The sequence below is a fragment of the Lissotriton vulgaris genome, chromosome 1_1 (genome assembly GCF_964263255.1).
Source record: "Lissotriton vulgaris chromosome 1_1, aLisVul1.2, whole genome shotgun sequence".
In the NCBI taxonomy this organism is placed as follows: domain Eukaryota; kingdom Metazoa; phylum Chordata; class Amphibia; order Caudata; family Salamandridae; genus Lissotriton; species Lissotriton vulgaris.
Genome location: NC_141685.1, coordinates 791,751,272 through 791,771,739, shown reverse-complemented (window position 1 = coordinate 791,771,739; position 20,468 = coordinate 791,751,272). Strand labels below are relative to the sequence as shown.

The 20,468-nt window shown below is 44.8% G+C and overlaps 1 protein-coding gene across 9 annotated transcripts in view; it reads left to right on the top strand.

The window, feature by feature from the left end:
- The window catches only part of RALGPS2 (Ral GEF with PH domain and SH3 binding motif 2), a 1,046,762-nt gene that overhangs the window by 791,817 nt on the left and 234,477 nt on the right, over positions 1 to 20,468 (top strand). For all 9 annotated transcript variants that reach the window (XM_086956407.1, XM_086956399.1, XM_086956386.1 and 6 more), the window contains one exon: positions 17,592 to 17,659. In XM_086956407.1, the coding sequence (XP_086812533.1) occupies positions 17,592 to 17,659 (68 nt within the window). The remainder of the gene's footprint in view (positions 1 to 17,591; positions 17,660 to 20,468) is intronic.

The window sequence follows — 20,468 nt, the reverse complement described above, 5'->3', positions numbered from 1 at the left end:
CCACCACCACATCCACCACCACATCCACTACATCCAACACCACCACATCCACCACCACATACACCTCCACCACGTCCAGCACCACCACGTCCACCACCACCACGCCCACCACCACCTCATCCACCACCCCCACATCCACCACCACATCCACAACATCCACCACCACCACATCCACCACCACATCCAACACCATCACCACATCCACCACCACCACATCTACCACATCCACCACATCTACCACATCCACCACATCCTCCACATCCACTACATCCACTACATCCACCACATCCACTACATCCACCACATCCACTACCACATCCACTACCACCACATCTACCACCACCACGTCCACCACATCCACCACCACCACCACATCCACCACCCTCACCACATCCACCACCACATCCACCACCACATCCACCACCACCACATCCACCACTACCACATCCACCACCACCCCATCCACCACCACCACATCCACCACCACATCCACCACCACATCCACCACTACCACATCCACCACTACCACATCCACCACTACCACATCCACCACTACCACATCCACCACTACCACATCCACCACTACCACATCCACCACTACCACATCCACCACTACCACATCCACCACCACCACATCCACCACCACCACATCCACCACCACCACATCCACCACCACCACATCCACCACCACCACCACCACCACCACATCCACCACCACCACATCCACCACCACCACATCCACCACTACCACATCCACCACCACTACCACATCCACCACCACCACCACATCCACCACCACCACCACATCCACCACCACCACCACATCCACCACCACCACATCCACCACCACCACATCCACCACCACCACATCCACCACCACCACATCCACCACCACCACATCCACCACCACCACATCCACCACCACCACATCCACCACATCCACATCCACCACCACCACCACATCCACCACCACCACCACATCCACCACCACCACCACATCCACCACCACCACATCCACCACCACCACATCCACCACCACCACATCCACCACCACCACATCCACATCCACCACATCCACCACCACATCCACCACATCCACCACCCCCACATCCACCCCCACCACATCCACCACCACCACATCCACCACCACCACATCCACCACCACCACATCCACCACCACCACATCCACCACCACCACCACCACATCCACCACCACCACATCATCCACCACCAACACATCCAACACCCCCACATCCACCACATCCACTTCCACCACATCTATGTGTGTGTGTGCTCTTTGTGTGGCTCTGTGTGTGTGTGTGTGTGGTTGCACATGCAATAGGTCTCACATTTGCGAGAGATTAAGCTATTAGCATTATAAATGACAATGCCATTTATTTATCTGTTTTCAAAACAAACACATACATAAAGAAATTGTCATTTACAATGCCAATAGCGCTAACTTTTGCAAAGGCGAGACCGTTGCATTGTAAATGCTTGTTTCTTTTTCTAACAGCACTTAACAGGAACTGGCACTTCGAGACCTGCTTCTCTAAACAGGGCTGTAATTCTTGTTCTCTTATCGCATTTGCGTGATGCAATCTCAGCCTTCTTTCCTCCGGCAGGCTCACTCAGTTCAAAATGCCTCCCTTTCACATGCCCCAACTTCCCCACATGCTAAATGCATGTGCAGTCTGCTGCCAGGTCAGCCGTAGTCGCCACAGTAAGGTCAGGCAAACCACAAGGGGGTTGTCCGGCCCGGCTAGAGTTCGGGCTTGTTTGTTTCTTCCTGTCCATAGACAATGCTGTAGGCTCAGAGCTCCCGCACCCTCTGTGGAGGCTCCATCTGTTCATTGATGTTGAAACATGCACTTGATTACATGTTACTACACAGTGGCATTATAGCCTTCGCAGGTCTTAAGTTTGTCTGTAATTTAAGTTGCTATGTTAAGTGGTAACCCTCTCGCAACATTACAATGCCTTCTGTTCACTCGCTGCTCTGGCCTCATGCTGCCTTATCTTCCCCCTACTAAACGCATGCACAATCTGCTGCCAGGTCACCCGTAATCGCCACAGTAAGGTAAGGCAAGCCATAAGGGGTTTTTCTGGACTATAGACAATGCTGTGAGCTCAGAGCTCCCGGCATGCAGGCTGTAGCTGTTTTGTGGATGTTGACAATTGCACTTGATTACATATTACTACACAGTATCAATGGTGTTAAGTTTGACCATTATTTAGCTCCTGGGTCGGCCAGGTGCGGGGGGCAATCAGGCTTAGATGAAATGTAAAGGAGGGAGTGCATGGGGCCCCCTCCTTATGCCCCAGGGCTAATTGTAAATAAATGGGGAAGGGGTTCTTGCGGACCCCCTGGGGGACCACCACCTCCTGAGGGCTTTTTTCTTAGTAAAGGAGGCTCACACAGTGCCAAGTCCTATTTTTAAAATAAGAGGGGGCTCCACCCCCCCCCCCTTTTAGGCCAGATTCAGCGCATGGAGACCACCACCTCCCCTATTTAAAAAAATAAACAAAACAGGCCCCGGGGGATGGGATTCCCATGGTAAAAATCGGTCTGAGAAGTGGGGGACTGTGTAGTCTCCCTCCCCCAATGGATGAAGGCTAGGCCCTTCGGGGATGGGTCCCCGGGGCCAAAATCAGCCTGGGAGGGGAGCCCGCCGCCCCCTCACCTATTTGGTAATGGCAAAGCCCTAAGGAATGGGGTCCCCGGGGCCGAATACGTCTGGGGGAGTGGGGCTGTGCGGACCCCTCTCTATTTAATTTTATTTTTAAAGCCCAGTCCCCAGGGTATTGTCTCCGGGGCTGAAATTGACCCGGAAAAGGGGGGCTGTGTGGACTCCCTTCCCCATTTATTAATAAACAGGGGATGGGGTCCCAGAGGTCAAAATTGGCCAGGGGATGGGGGCTGCGTGATTCTCTCCCCTATTGAAAACAATAAAAGGCTGGGTCCCAGGGGATGGGGTCCCCGGGGTAGAAAACGGCTGCAGCCCCCTTCCCCATATTATAGTAGTTGGCCACCGGGGGTAGGGGTCCCCTGGGCTCAGAATCAGCCCAAAGAGGGAGGTTAATGATTTAAACAGCCGAGCCTGAGGAATAGGGTTCCCCGGGCTGAAATCGATTTGGGGATGAAGGCTGCGTGGCCACCCTCCTCATTGATCGGTGCCCGGGTTCTGAGGGATGGTGTTCCCAGGGCCGAAATCGACCCAGGAAGGGGGATTGCGCGGCCCCCACCTATTCAAAAAGAAAAACATTTAAAAGGCCCGGCCCCTGGGCTGAAATAGGCAGGCCCCTCCCTCACTTATTAATGGGCGGGGATGGGTCCCTGGGGCCAAAACTGGCTGGGGAGGGGGAGTGTGGCACCCTTCCCCTATTAATAAAAAAAAAGAAAAGCTGGGTCCCAGGGGATGGGGACCCAGTGGCCAAAATCAGCCTGATGAGTATGGCCGGCACAGCTCATCTTCCCCCTTCTGTTGTGGCTGGGCCCCTGGGGTTGGGGTCCCTAGGGCCGAAATCGACCCAGGGATGGGGGGTCCGCATATCCCGTCTCCCCCATTTAATTAAGGCCAGGGGATGGGGTCCCCAGGGCCAAAATCTGCCCGGGGAGGTGGTCCGCATGGCTCCCCTCCATTTAAATGTGGCCTGGCCACTCCCAGACCTGTTGAAACACTCTTGCACTCACTCACACACTCATTTTCAAAGGTTACAGTTAGGAAATGGAATTTTAAAAAACCTTAGAAACTCACTGAAAATGCTAAAGATTACAGGGACGTTCTAGTTAGGAAATTGTATTTAGAAAACCTTAAAACTTCACTGAAAAATCCAAATGTTACAGGGACGTTCTAGTTAGGCTCGCATGTCACTCATACAAAACCAGTGAAATTCAGAAGTTATAATTACCTTGGCTAACTATTACTTAGACCATCACAATGCACTGCTTAGGACTCACATATTACATCACTGATGGCATGGTCAGTAACATCACTAATGACTATCATTTACAGAAGCACTGAAACACACCTCTATACAACCTTTCATACACCCACTCATATACCCATTCACGAACACATAAAAGTATTCATACAAGCACTCACTCAGCCATAGAGCCAATCAGACACCCAACCACTCACTCAATCGTACAGGCACTCACGCAACTGCTCACTCGCCCATAGGGCTACTCACACAACCAGTAACTTACCAATACAGTCACTCATAGCCATACACTTCCCCATACATGCAATCACACAACCACTTACATATCCATTCACACATCCATATAAGCACTCACACATCCATCCACTCACTCACCCATACATCAATTCACACAGAAATTCTACAATACAGCCACTCGCACAGCAACTCACCTAACCAAACACCCATTCAAAAGCCACTCACCCATACCGCCATTCAGACAACCACTCACCTATATAGCCACTGATCCACCCACCCATCCACCCACTCACCAATAATGTCACTCACACAGCCACTCACCCACACAGCTACTCGCACACCTTCTTATACACCTGTACAGCCACTCGCACACCCACTCATACAGGTACCCTGACACCCACTCAAACACAAATACACACAGTGACAGCCACTCACATAATATGTTAGAAATAGTATCACTCAGTAGTACAGACAGTATGCTATTTTAACTTTTGTAGTACCTTGGTATATATGTTTAACACCCATAAACGTTTAGAAAACATGCACACTCACTAGATGATAACCAGGTAAATAATGTTGCCGAATGCTACCTTTATATAGGATTCCCTAGATTGTCTTGAAAGCTTAAACACTTGGATGTGTAATGATTGGTAGCAGTTGAATTTATCATGCTCTATTTTATTCATGAAAGCACTGGTGAAATACATTTCCAAGAATGGTTTATTCTGTTTGGCACAGATGCCTGGGTTCTGCCATCTCAGACAGCCCTCAGAACTTCAGGTGGTGGTTGATCCCTTAGCTAAATTCACTCTTACATTGCACTGGCTTCAATATATGGAGATGGCTAAAGTACCTATTCATAAATATCACATTACATAGCATGCATATTTCTAATTAATGAAGTGATGATATAGAACAGAAACTTCTTAATTGTCAAAGAGATTTAGTGCCTTAATATTGAAGATCACTTTACCTTCAAGTGCATGTGCTTAATGGACAAATACAACCATAACATGGATCCTTTCCGTATAATGGCAAACAACTGGTACCCTAAACTAAGATGGAATTGAGATCCTGTCACTAAATTAACCTCCTTGTTGCAATATAAAGATTTTCGTCTATAGACTACAGGTGGTGAGGGAGAGATTTTTCATGTAGCAGACTTTAGAGTTGCTTAAGAAAGATCTATTAGTAGCCCACTTTAGAACATTATTTACTTCATAACTTATTTTCCTCAGTCTCGTCGCTGAGCTAGCTGCTAAATCCTCCTTTGCTTACTTTTCTTTTTTTTCTATCGCACACTATTACAGCTTCAGCACCTAAAGACACTTGTGTAGTAATGCACAATATAAGTGTGATCTTTTATTCATTTCACCTGGCTCCACTCTTACTGGATGTGCATTGTTATTTCAATTTGTTTTTCACCTTCACCATACTTGTTTAATCCTGTCCCTTGGCTTGCTGACCCTCACTGGCGTCCCAGAGATGGCCTTCTCCGATTCCTTCTGGGCTGACGGGCACACCTGTACAGCCGTGTTATATTCCATGCTGATGCCATGACAAATATGCCTGTTGTGTTGTGATAGTAGAGAATCAAAGTGTTAGGATATGCTGCTTTCAACAATTTTTCTACAAGCTCCTAAAACCTAGATGCTAAATTTTAAATGATTCTTAAAACTGTTATCCAAAACAATAGGCCTTCTTTAGATTACTGTCATGATGCCTTTTCTTAGAATCTTTACAATGGTGGATCTTAAACTCTCTGATGATTCGTCATGACCACATTATTCAACAAATCACTCTATCTGTTCCTGTTTTTACCTTTTTCTACCAGTCCCAGGTTACGTAAAAAAATAATTTGTGTTATTGTAATGGGACAGTGGTGGCGGCTCATGAGGCTCTAAAGATTTAGCGCAAAATTTAGGTGGAAGGCGTATGTTTGTCAATCAAATTACAGCAGCATCATTGAATGTCCTGACCTGTTTGCAGCAATTTCGATCGATACCAGAGAAAAACTGATTGTATGATGGCCACGCAATTAGAAAAATATTGTGGTGCAGAAATATCGTTGTTAAAACATTGGCAACCAATAATCAACTTCATTATAATGTAAAGTACATAAATATCTTCTACAGAAATTTTGTCACCGGAATATTGACACTGCATCGATAAGTATATGAACTTAAGTGTAAATAAAATGATTGTACTTTAAAAAAAAGGCAATACATTTAAAAATACATAAACCATACATATAACTTTACAAAATGAACAAAAGTAAAGAATGAAATATTACTTTTTAAATTAGATGTTTAAAAATGAACGTAGTTTATAAATAAAATGTGTGATAAACTATTAAAAAATAAAAGCCAATATACTTAAAATTGTATTTTGTATCTTTATATATTTAAACAATTAAACTAAATGTAATAAACATATGACAAAAGAGGATATTTGTAAAAGCGGAATGACAAAACGCAATCAAAAATTTAAAGAATTGAAAGAATTCTGTAAATACATACAAAAATTGTATGATGGACATGGAGATCATCTTCCATCTGTGTTTGTAAACCTTTGACTTTAAACAGGTGGCGTAGTTCAGCGTGATTGTCTCTCTAGTGAGAGAATCATCTTTGCTCCGTTAACAGCAACATTCTACAACATAAAGGAAAGACTGTTACAGCTAAATCGCCTAGCACCATTCAGTTACCCTACACTGCGAGTTCACAGATCTCTTGTCAAACAGTGTAGCGTTTAATTTGTATTTTTTTTTTGTCTGTCCTGTCTAACGACCGGATCCCTCCTCTTATCAAGTCTTTTGCATCGCTTTGAGGAGAGGTGCTATTGTGGGAAGCTCATGCCCATTGTATCCACTTCAGGAGAAACAAAGAGGTGCTCTCTGCTTGCACCCAATATTTTCTTGGGTGAAGCACACATGCTGTCTGACATTTTAGCTTCATTTTACCTGGTGATCCTGAGCCCGCAAATACCCTGTATTTTTCCATTGAAAATTGAGACTGTTCCTTGTGCTGATCACAACCCCCTTCTATATGGATTTCCAACCTTTATTTGACATTATCATCGTTTCTAGAGGTGGTTGTACTTTGGTGCAAAACACCGAATTTCTCAAGACCAGAAGTAAGCTTCATTTTTTTATTTTTTTAGTTTAGCATCAGTTGTACTTTTTACAGGACCTCAGGGTGGTCCTACCTAAAGATCAATGTTCCCAAAAGGTATAGAGTGTAAAAGGTGAAGACAATATAGCAAAAATAGAGGGAATGGGTAGGAAGCATTTGCAGGGGGAGTGCTCTTCCCCGGAATGCTAATAGCGCACCAAAAAGGGTGTTTCGAATAGCCAGGCTTGAGTGTCAGACCATTAGGTAGGAAGGTGAGGGTGAGTGTGGTGAAAGGGGCTAGATATTGAAAGAGTGTCCGTCCGAGGAATCGGAACATAACGGAGGGCGAAATTGTGGTATACAATTAATAAAGTAATGAGGCAGACCTGATAGCTTCTTGAAGTTGGGAGAGTGCTCCCTCCTTTTATCCAATCTATCAAGTTGTATCTCTATCTTGGGTCCACTGGACAGTCAAGAACAGTAACTGTTTGTGCCATGAGTACCTTGTCACATAATAAATATCTTGGTTGTCCATATAAGTATTTTCTCCTTTTCTGCTGTTCAGTTAATGCCCATCAGCAATACATTGGTTAACATTTTGAGGCAGAGAATGCAGGGGTACATGGAAAGACCAGAACTTGTATTGGTCGGTCAGGACACAAACCCTGACATGACATTGTCTGATGTCTTTACTTTGTGTAGAATCGTACAGATTTCCACCCAGTAAAAGCTAAAGGCCATCCTTCAAAATTGTGTGAAATTTAGATTCTCTAAAGAACATTGTGGGTAATGAACGCATAAATGCACCCTGCATTACACCCTGCCTTTTAACTGTGATCGTGGTTCTAGGAGGCATCAGAGTGACATTTGTACTTATACTATCTTCAACACCACATAATACTTTATTGTTGCTACCATTTGTGCAGACCTCCAGTTCCCAGCGTAAGTGCAAGTTGGGAAAGAAGGACATTCTTTGTTTTACCTTACTCTAGTTCTGCAACACACACGTGTTGGGATCTAAATTGTTGATAAGCTTTGTTTAAACAATGGATAAGCTTTTGTTTGAATTATGGCATATTATTGCAACAGGCTCTAGTGGGTTTGGTTTCTCTCGTTTCAGGGTTTTTGTTTAGGCAAAACTATCCTGCGTGGTGTCTGAATTTAAAAAGGCATGCCATTGCATTTTTTTCTCTGTAGAAACCCCTCTTGAGTGATGAATTATGCTGTGTACATCTGTATTGGGAATGCACTTGGTATCTTGTATTAAGGTGCTGTAGAAAAATGTTTCCACCTATGAGGCTCGCTTTGCAGGTCCAGGGTTGGTTGATCACTCCCCTACGCCCACTGTGCAGCTAGTGCTGGGTATTGTTACACCCAATGCTGGACCTGGTCATTGTATGTTTTGGATTCAGCGTAGGAGACTGCTATCCATCTTTAGGATCAATAGTGTGCCCTTATTGCCAGTCATGGATGCTCTCCTGTATCCTCACTCTTCTTTTTGTATCCTCTTCCGGACCATCCCCTTCCATTTCAGGATCCCAGTACAGTGCAGTCTTGCCATCATGAAGTCCACTGCTTGAAGGTTCTCAACCTACTGTTTGGCCAAGTAGTCGAACATCCCTGAACATAGTAGAATCCAGAGGTGGAGCTTCCTTGTTTTTCCTCTGACCTCTCGCGAAAATGTCACTGCCCATCTCTTTGTGTTTGCTTTGTTCGCCCTGAGTTGGCCGGGTATACCCAGACGTGGGTCCTTTGCTCACTGTGCCACTGGATTCCAGCTAACCTGGCTGATGAGCGGTGTTATCCCGAAACCGGTCCCAGAATGCTTGTTTCCGGTCCAGGGAAGACCTGGCCTGGCAGTTCGGGCTGGACTGTTCCCATAAGGGACAGGGTCAAGACTGATTTGCATATGGCTGGGTCTGAACTGGGGTGGCAAAGTGAGCTAAAGAATGATGATTGATTCAACCCAGATATGTGACTGGGGGTGAGTGTCTGAAAAGTTTCAGCCCTCCATCCATCATCTCTTTGTGTTTGCACTGCCCATCATTGGACCGGATGCAGGATGCTCATTATCTGTTGTTCCCAATACTGGGTGCCAAATGCTTTCGGCTGAACCCAATGATTGAGCATCACTGAACCGAACTATTCTGTTGTAGCAAGAAGGGTAGCCTCTTTGTCGTTTGTTGTAGTCTACTCTGGACTGTCATTGGCCATCGTGCTAACATGTGGCTGAATAAGCTCAGTGAGGCATTGCATATATAGGTCATGTGTTGGACACCATTCTTTTGTGATGGTGACTGGCTCCAGCAGCATTTGTCTTTGTGCTGTGGCTGTTGATAAAAATAGAAAAACTTTTGCTACCAATTATGTGCTAGTGTATGATTTAAACCCCCTGGAAATAAGTCCTTTTTCCTTTGCTGCAGGACATATTTGTAAATTGTGGTTTTAGATTCTTAATGGAAGCCTGTGACTGAATAACATTGGTGTCATCAAGAACATTTTTCTGTTTTCCCTCTCTGCTATACTATCTGTAGCGGGTCTTTTTCCTTTTGGGTTAGGACACACTGAATCTTCCTACCGTTAGACGTCCCATATACTAGAGTATTTGGCTGAGAAGACCCAATTCTGCATGTTCAAAAATGATCAAACATCTGTGTAAATCGATTATTATAATGCTAGTGGGCTCCGGTGCTTTCCGCTATAACGGTCTTATTTATTTATCTTGTTTTTATTTTACAGAGTTTTATATAGCGTGAACTTGACCCGAATCTGGTATCGGAGCGCTTTACATAGCACCAGTTGCACTACATGAGAACACATTCATTTTCATTACATGAGAACACAATCATTTTTTTTTTGTTAGGCATTGGATATTAAGTAATTTGCCCAGAATCACAGGATGTTGTGTGCCCCTGCCGAGACTCGAACCCTGTTACCCAGATTCAAGGGCAACCGCCCTAGCCGTTAGGCCAACTCCCCTCCTCTTCTTGAAGCCACTTTGCACAAGCCTTCGGGGAAGGTCATATAACATGGAGATTGATTATATTAGGGCTTCAATCAGTATGTGTTATCTGTGTTCTGAAAAAGAGAAAAGACTCTAATTTGTTCCCTAAGAACCTTCTTACATAATTCAGGCAACTGCATGTGCTCACTGACTTTGTTCTGACTGCAATATTTACAACAAGGGGTGGTGAGGGACAGAGTCTCTGAATTAAGCAGAAAACTCTCACCCAGTCAAGAGATCAGGGCTAGATCCAACACCGTTTTTTAGCTCACTGCACCATCCCAGTTTCAGAACCTGGCTGTATGCAAATTAGTCTGTTCCTGTCCCAGTGCATGATGGGAACAGGGCAAACCAAACTACAAAAGCCAATTCTTACACTGGGAAGTGTCATGTGGTGTCAGGCATGAGTGTGATGTGCTCTGCTTTGTGTAGTGTGGTGTCAGGCATGAGTGTGATGTTCTCTGCTGTGTGTGGTGTGGTGTCAGGCATGAGTGTGATGTGCTCTGCTGTGTGTGATGTGCTGTCAGACCTGAGCGTGATGTGCACTGTTGTGTGTGATGTGGTGTCAGGCATGAGCGTGATGCGCTTTGCTATGTGTGATGTGGTGTCAGGCCTGAGTGTGATGCGCTCTGCTGTGTGTGATGTGGTGTCAGACCTGAGTGTGATGTGCTCTGCTATGTTAGGTAAGAGAGAATGAATAAACAAAGTTTAAATGTGTGCGCCGCTCTGCCCCTTATGGAGCCTGCCAGCTGCTGCTGAAAGGGATGGGCTAAAAGGGAGAGGGAATGCAAGGAGCACAGCTGTACCCGTGATATGATTAACACATTTTATTAAAACTCTTTCACAGAAACCACACAGGTGTGCTGGTAAATGTAGTAAAGAGTGGGCTTTGTTATTTAAGAGCCCAAACCGAACCTTTTTTCAAGTGTTTACTGCAACACCGCTTAACTATTTTGGGAATGTACAAACTAGGACGCCCAATATAAATATTGTTTTTCACATAGCCAAAGTGTGGTAAGCAAGGTCTGAGTGACAGTCTTTGTGATCTTGGGCATGACAACCTTCAGCGAGCAAAGCCAGGAACGGCGGGGGCGTAGGAGCGGATTCCTTTGAAATCTGATGCTAGCTGCAAGCCTGATGCAGGCTGCCAAATGCGGTACGAGGTGCACACGCCTGCACACATGCACTGCAGGCAATCCGCCTGCTTGGGAGCATGCGTGTTGGCACGACACCTAAAAAGGTTCTCTTAACCCCATCACTAATGCTATTTGGGTGTGATAATAGAGCTGAGCTCTTACCATCCCAGAAAGATTTATTTTGTATTTACACAGTGGCAGTAGCTGCGCTACTGATAGCTACGGCCTGGAAGGATTCGGAACCTCCTGGATATATAGCATGGGTACATTGGGTGCTAAACATACATGTTAAGGAAATGGCTCTATATAAGAATAAGGGGTGGCGAGCTAAGGAAAAAGGATTAAAGTCTGGGCCCCCATGATCCAATGGCTCAATAGAAGATAAGAAATAGGATGGGTGTGGATTTGAGGACATGTAACTTAGCAAGTATGAAGATAGCTTTATCGTTGGCTGCTGTATAGTATATTACCTTCCCCTCTTCTTCCTTTAATCTTTTCTTTCTACAGTAGGATATTCCAAGAGAAAATGGGTAGTATAACCAAAATGCTGTAATTTGCAGCCTAATATTAAGGAAGATTGTTAAGTCGTATAAGTGGATTCTGTTGAAATTATATTATTTGGATGTCTATATCTCTGTACCTTGTGGCTAAAATAAAAAAGAAATTAAAAAAAAAGGAACAAGGTGAACGTTTTACTAAGAGTTGAGAGCGGTTTGGTGCATCGGCTAGGGTGGCCGACTCCTGAGCATGGGGCTCATGGTTTGGTCCCCAACGCCGGAGACAGATCAGCTGTGCATCATGCGACTCTGGGCAATAGCTCACTTAATCTGCCAGACGGCCCCCAACTCCTTGAGACCCTTAGGGGTGACTAGTCCGCACTTTACAAATACTGGGTTATTTAATAACCCTGTTGACAGCCTTCTTTTCATGCAGCAGCAAGGAAACCCCTTTGAAATGGCTGAGCCTGTGTGACTAAATTGTAAATTGTGTGTGTCTTGTAAAGCGCACTGCTACCCGCACCGCAGGCCTCGTAGCGCTATAGACCGCTGGGGAACCCGTCCTGGCTTTCCCTGTGAGATAGTCCCTCCTGGGAGTCTCCAAGGTGAAACCAGGCATCCCCGGCGTTTGTGAGGGGCCATTGTGGAGATGAGGCAAGCTTAATGCCCAGAGTTGCCGAGTGTGATCCCTGATTAGAGTAGGCACAGAGGGGAGAATTATCAAGTCCGCTGATACTGGTCCAAGACCCTGCCGCGTCGGGAATCGAACCCTGGTCCCAGGCTGTTCTCTGCTCTCGGATCTGCCGCCTCTAACCAGTGAGCCACACCACTCCACTACACAACTTCGTGACCAAACAATATGTGGATAAAGATATAAAGACACGTTCACTAGATGTCCTATAATATGGATCGAAACTATACTCAGAACTGAAGCGGGAGGGATTTATATTGAAAGAGAAAAAGCTGTTTGACATAATCACTAAAGCTAAACTTCCACACTTTATTTGCCACAGTTTCCGAGTTTCATTCAACCAGCCACTAAAACAGGTTACAAATCAACAACTTTCGCAAGCACATAGATGTATGTAGCAAAAGAAAGGGGTGAACTTATCAAGGACATTCTGTTGCATGATCTTCTTCCAACAAACGCATTATTTGATGGAGATGATGCAACAAAACCATTGAAGTACAAATTCATACAAAAGCTAAAAAAAACATTTCCCCTGAATAATTTCAATTTTGAAAGGTGTCCTCAACTGCTGCTGTTGTGGACTATAAGTCATATATATTGCGAATGGTCAAGATTTCATGTATGCAAAACTTCGGAGAGGTCGTTCAGACGGTTCTACAGCTATCAAAGGCAGTGTGCATCTTGAAAGAACTGCACATTGACAGATAGTTTAAGATAACTGTCAAAGACAAAGATGTGAGAGAATCAGACAAATGTCTACAAGTGGAACAATTGACCTTGCCTGCATCAAAAATTCGACACGTATACCTGTGCAACTTGATAAATTCGGGTCATCAACATAGAACAAGATGAACTTGGAGATGTTAACTCACCAAAACATTGCTGATGCTGCAGTGAACACTGAATTTCCAATTATGGGCAAGAGGAATGAATATCAATGAGGAGTTGGTGCCTGCAGAGTGTTTCAAGGTACCAACCACATTGTTCAAGAACTTAACAGCAAATTGGAGGAAGCTGACCTTCGTGTTATGCTACATGTTGAGTGAGCTGTTCTGAATGGTTCCAATCGAGTCATTGTACTGTGAAATGACACAGATGTTATTATTGTGCTACTTAGATTTGTTGCAATTTATGTTATTTATATAATTTATAGAGCGCCCGAATCACCCCAACCGAGGTATCTCCGCGCTGTGAACTGCCTTAGCTTACTAGGAAAAAAGAGCATTTAAACTGTGTGATTTTTAGCAGCTTTCTGAAAACTAGATAGTTGGAGCAAAGCCTTAGATGGATGGGCGGTTGGTTCCAGTAGAGTGGAGCCAGCTAAGATAAGAGAAAGCTTTCTCCCAACCGAGTTTGTTGTATACAGGGCATGTGGAGGAAATCCTTGGACCCAGAAAGAAGGGTCCTGGCTGGTATATATCTGACCAGCTTATCTGTCAGATATTGTGGTCCTAAGTTGTTTAGGGATTTAAAGACCATGCAACAAATCTTGAATTTGATTCTTTTGCGGATAGGGAGCCAGTGTAGCTTTTTGAGTATGGGAAGGGAGGCTGTTCTGGGGCACGCATTGGTCACTAGCCAAGTTGCCATATCTGGACTACCTGCAATTTGTTCAAGGAAGATTCCTTGACTGAAATTAGCAAAGCATTGCAGTAGTCCAGGCGGCTCAGGACCAATGCTTGCATCAGAGTCTTCCGCATGGAGAGTGGTAGGAGGGGGAAGACTCTGCGAAGGAGACTGCGTGTGTGGAAGCAAGCCCCAGCTCTTGTGGAGGCATGCTCCTGTAGGGTGAGCTTTTGCCCAATTCAGACACCTAAATTCTTTACCACTCGTTTTGGAGCGGGCCGGGCCCAGTTCCTCTGGCCACTAGTTGGGCGACCACCTCACTTCTGCTTCTCTAAATAACATAATGTTGGTTTTGCCTGCATTAGACTGCAGGTAGTTGTTACTCATCCAATTGGTAATGGCTTTCATGCCCTCCGAAAAGGTGGTCTGGATGGTTCTGTTATTTTTATCAAAGGAGAGAAACAGTTGGGTGTCGTCGGTGTAGGAAATTGGAGTAAAACTTAGGTTCCTTAGTAAACCAACTAATGGGGTGACCCATACGTTGAATAGAGTAGGGCTCAAACATGAGCCCTGGGGTATGCCCTTAGTTACACTAGTGGTCTGGGATCTGAAAGGGCCCAGGTTGATGGTCACGGTTCTCTCAGCTAGAAAATCATTCCTCTATTTTAGCGCGTTCCCCTGGATTCCTATGTTTGAGTATCCTAAGCAGGGTCTGGTGGGAGATGGTGTTGAATGCTGCAGACAGGTCAAGCAGTATTAGAAGCACTGCCTGATCATTTTCTGCTAGCATTCAGATGTTATCTGTAACTGTCACCAACGCAGACTCTGTGGTATGTTTAGATCGGAATCCTGATTATGATGGTTCCAGGCAGTTGGAGGATTCAATAAATTCAGACAGGTGCTTGTTTATGTGCTTCTCAAGAAGCTTACTAAAGAGGGGGAGCATAGAAATAGGGCGGTAGTTGGAGACATTTTCTGAGGGGATTTTGGAATTTTTCCTGATAGGAAGAATCTGCGCTGCTTTCCACTCTGTGGGGAGCTTGCCTTCCTTCAAGGAGATGTTTAAAATGGAGCGAATAGGCGCTGCCAGTTGCTTGGCGAGCAAGCCGGTTGTGGATTCAGGACTAAAGTGGATCCTGATCTAACCGTTTTCATTAATGATTCTGCCTCCTCCAAGAGGAGTGCTGGAAATTTCTCTAGTTTAAAAGTGCTGGGAGTAGTAGTAGGGGGTTCAGATATGTGACTTAAACAAGAGCAGTTGGCCGCAGTGATCTTGTTGTATATTTTTATCTATTTTCAGTATAAGGTGTTCTGCAATATTGTCACAAAGGATCTGGGATGGAGCCTCTTCTGTGTTGCATGCCTTTGGGTTGGTAAATGATTTTAGGACCTGAAATAGTGCTTAGGGGGAGTAATCTGCCTGTTCGAGTTGAAGAGCAATATGCACTTTTCGGGCAGTTATCATGTCGCTATGGTATTTGGACAAAGCAGATTCAACCCGTTCCCGTTCCGTGCTCACGCCGGCCGGTGGTCGACACGAGCACTACCTTCGGGGTGCTGCGCACGACCGTTGGCCGACGCAGCCCTACCCGCGCAATAGAACGCCCGCACTGCGGCAGAATGTCGGCCGCGGTAAACAGGTTAAACCTTTCTTTGTCGAGCAGGTCATGTGTGCAGTGCCAAAGTCGTTTGAGTTTTTTGCAGTGACTTTTTCAGACTCAAGATTGGGAGTGTACCAAGGTGTCTGAGGGCGTTCATAAGTCCAGGATTGTCAGAGTTATGGCTATGTTATGGAACAGGCGAGAAAAGACACCTAATCCCACTACATATTCTTTACAACAAACTTGACCCAGATATGCCCAGTGTTATTATCAAGGCACATATTCTTATGGGTGATGACACTATGAACAAAATTGGAATAAAGCTTGGAGCTTTAACTGCTGAACCTGCGAAATTTCTAAAAGGATTTGCTGAGACAGAAGAAGAATGTGACTTTAAAGAAGTAGAAAAATGCCTTATGCATGTGTGGAAATCGAGTTCTGACTGTCACAAATTTGACGATCTTCAGTACAGTGAGTTAGAGATAAGTCCTGCTAAGTGACCGTCGACCGACATCCTATTCTGTCTGTGGACACATTAATAGAGCATTCTACTTGATCAGAAGATGTGTAAATGTTTTGGATCATGCAGATGAAAGATCCATGTGAATTCGGTTGGGAAGATATTGATGGGGTGCTAAAACATACAACATTTCTAAAGCCTCTACCCACAGAACTTACATGTAGTTGCAAAACCTGTGCTACAAAAAGATGTCCCTGTCGATATGCTGTTCTCAAATGTTCAACATTCTGTAAATGTATCACAAGCGATTGCAGAGATAAATAAAGTGAACTATGAAAATGTATCTAAAACGGGAATGATATACATTTATTTTCATACTCCGATCATAAACATTGTTTGGTGTATACATAAAAGGATTAAAAACGATTGCTTCATTTCTAAATATGTCTCTTCCTCCATTATAGCTGCCATTTTGGGAAATGACGGAAGGGTTGTGCTGAGGAGTTATTTTCTGTCTCTATAATTCTACATGACCCCAAAAACATATGTTTTGACACCAAAAAGAAGTATATAGGTCTCATTATTCCTGAAAAAGTATCATTGCAACACATCCTCCATTTTGAAAAATATTTTTCAGAAATTATGGCCTGGATCAGCAATGTCTACCCAAGCGAATTGCTTCTCTAATGATCCAAAAACACAAATCGAAATTGAAAATCTCTGGACAACAATTTTTTTACGAAGGTATATCAGAGGGCTGTTATTATATTTAGTGGGAAAACAGTCCTTTTACAGTTTTGTACTGTAAACTGAAAGCCAGGGGCTTTGTTCTTTGAGTGATTGTGGCTACTTGCCCATCAAACAATTTAAACATGAAAACTTGTTGTCCTTGAACCCAAACAATATGTCCTGAGCATCAGCAATGGTTTTTTAATTGCCCTAATTTTAAATTCAAACTCCTCTACCTGTAATTCAGGAAACCATTGAAACAGAATTATTTAGGTGTGCCTTTAATTGAATTCAACACAGAACCAGGGGCAGCGATTAAAGAATTTCAGATGCTATTAGTCACCTTTTCATCTTGACTCCGAAAGCTCTAAGCTAACCATAAGGAGACAATTGGCACTTTATAAAATTACTTAACCAGTTAATGTCTTGTAAACCTCAAATGTGATGCAGCAGATAATGCACAGAATTTTACTACCTGTTGGTATAAATGAGCGACTTCATAATTTTGGGCTTTATTTAGATGAAGTGCTTAAGTCTGAATGTGCATTAATTACAAAATGTGAAATTATTGATCAGTGTTCCAGTTGATGTCTGTTTTCTTCCCGTATTTAGGCTTTCATTAAAAATTGAGCCCGGGACCAGCACCCCACGATCAACGGCCTCCAGAGAAGACCTTGTAGGTAAATGCCAAGCCTTTTTTCTTTTCTAATCCTGAAGGTGACTGGCCTTCCATTGCCAGAACAAAGGCAATTATCATTCCCATTATTGGATTCTGCTTAGTGAAACCACCTGGTGCAAGCTGTCACAGGTCACTCAAGATAGAATATATTCAGACTAGTGTAAGAAAAATGTGGTTCAGCTAATGTGACCTGTTTAGAAAAAGGATTAGCTTTGGGCTGATAAAAAGACTGCTTTAGGTAGTTCAGCTTGACCTTTACTTTTCACCAATAGGTCCCATAACCTCCTCAAACATTTTGACTGTCCGCTCCCTCCTTTCTCACTGCTTGCACTTCTGAAAGTCTCCACTTCACACAACATTAGAGAAGCCCTTTCAAATAGACCTCCTGTGTCTCTCTCATATGAATCTTTTATTTTGTCATCCAACGTCTCTTCAGTAACATGTCAACATATGATGACTGAAAGTTGTTAGTCAAAAGGCAGTCTACTGACCGCTGAACAATCAAAAAAATTTTTACAACAAGGGGTGGTGAGGGACAGAGTCTCTGAATTAAACAGAATACTCTCACCCAGTCAAGAGATCAAGGCTAGATCCAACACCGTTTTTTAGCTCACTGCACCATCCCAGTTTCAGAACCTGGCTGTATGCAAATTAGTCTGTTCCTGTCCCAGTGCATGATGGGAACAGGGCAAACCAAACTACAAAAGCTACAGATAGTTAAATATATATATATAATTTAGCTTAAGTCCGTCCAGACACAAGAGGAAAGCAGGAGATTTGTTAAGAAGGAAAATGAGTCAAATCCATTAAACTCACCGGACCTTGCTCAATCCCGGTCCTAGACACACAAGCTCCCGCTGTGAGGGAAACGGCAGCGGGGCTCTGAAAGTCGCCACTCGCATTGCCGTGAGGGAAACGGCAGAAGACTCCAGCTCCCAGGTGCCCCAGCTGTCACAGGCGCACCAGTCACTAGGAAGCCTGCGCCCGGCGGCGCTACAAAGCTGTGGAGCGCTGAGCGCTCTGGGGGGCATTAAACTCACCGGACCTTGCTCAATCCCGGTCCCAGACACGCAAGCTCCCGCCGTGAGGGAAACGGCAGCGGGGCTCCGAAAGTCGCCACTCGCATTGCCGTGAGGGAAACGGCAGAAGACTCCAGCTCCCAGGTGCCCCAGCTGTCACAGGCGCACCAGTCACGAGGAAGCCTGAGCCGGGCGGCGCTACAAAGCTGTGGAACGCCTCCCGCCACGCGGAATGCGCGCGGGCGGCGCCGAGCCAAGCCCGGGCAAAGGGCGGGCCCTCAGAGGCACGAAGATGACGGGACTGGGCCACTCCCCCTGACTTCATCACACTGATAAGGTACTAACTTTCTGCTCTTCCTGACATTATTGGCAAGGGATTACAAACTGGACCTTAGCTGAAAATTCTCAAAAACCCCTTGATTGTCTTAAGGCTTTACTATAGCCTAATATTTGCAAACCCCACGATGACTCATAAGGGGGAGACCAAGAAAACAATCAGCCAGAGAGGCTTGTACTTAGGGTCACAAACTCCAGGAAGGCCATCTCCGTCCACTGCCATCATGAATGTATCTGCCAATTCTAATATATCCATTAATCAACCAGCCGACCCTACAAATGGTATGACACTACATCTTTCGCTGCTGGATGAACTAAATTCCCTCTGTAAAACAAGCTATGCCACTGTGGAAGCCAGAAACGAATTCAAAAGCTCTTACCCTAGCCACGCTAAACGTCCCAGTATGTCAACCCCAATCGCTAGTCCTCTGGTACAACTTCCCCAATCCAAAAATGCCAATACTCCAACCACTGTTTTTCCTCAACCCTCATCTAGTAAAAGGAAGTGGGATGGGACCAAGCCCATAGGGAATACATTAAAACAACAAAAACTGTGTCTTAGCTCTCCACTGACAGTGACTAACACCCTTCTAAAATTGGAAGATAAAATAGACCAATGGATTACCTCCTTCAATGCGAACTTTCTGGCCCAGATTGAACAAATGGTTGGCTCACTCATTTCGCCAGTAATTGCTAAAATTGCCACCCTAGAGGATAGGTTGTTGGGAATAGAGAAATGCATTAAGGCCAACCTAACCCGTACTGAAAATCCTATAACGTCAATCTGTCCCAACCGACCTGCCACTATCTGTAACAACCAATCTCAATCTGTAGTCCCTATCCTTCCTCCCCCTAATGCACCTAAAGTTAACCACAAACTGGGTCCTCTACAACATACTGCTACAAGAGTAGAACCTAATAATAACACTACTCACATTCAGTTACCCCCGGAAGCTGCACCCTTTGTGTGTGTGTTCTAGCAGGAGTTCCAGTAATCAAACATGGAAAAACTGAGCGGAAACAAGACTTACTCAACAAAGTCATATACTGGTTAACAAAAAACAGGCCCCTGCCCATGGGTTTTGATGGGACCATCATTTCTGTTAGAAGAGTGGGCTGGCTAGGCCCCTTACAAAAAGACTTTGACGGTGACCTTGTTCTTTTAAAATTTAGAAGCAGCTCAGTCATTCCTTACCTGCGATCTTTGTACCCCCGTGAAGGTGTTGGCCCTATATCCATCTGGGACCTACGCGACTTTTACCCAAGCAGGGTACTTACCGCTCGACTAAAATCAAGGGCAGAGCCAGCTCACACGAAGCGCAGTAACATCCGTGCACTGTGTGGCCATGGCCTTTCCGCCTTCAACCACCCTGTATCAATGTACTTTGGCCATGGGTATGGATAATTACGAATGCTACTATGACACAAGGAATTTATTCACGTAACATGGACAAA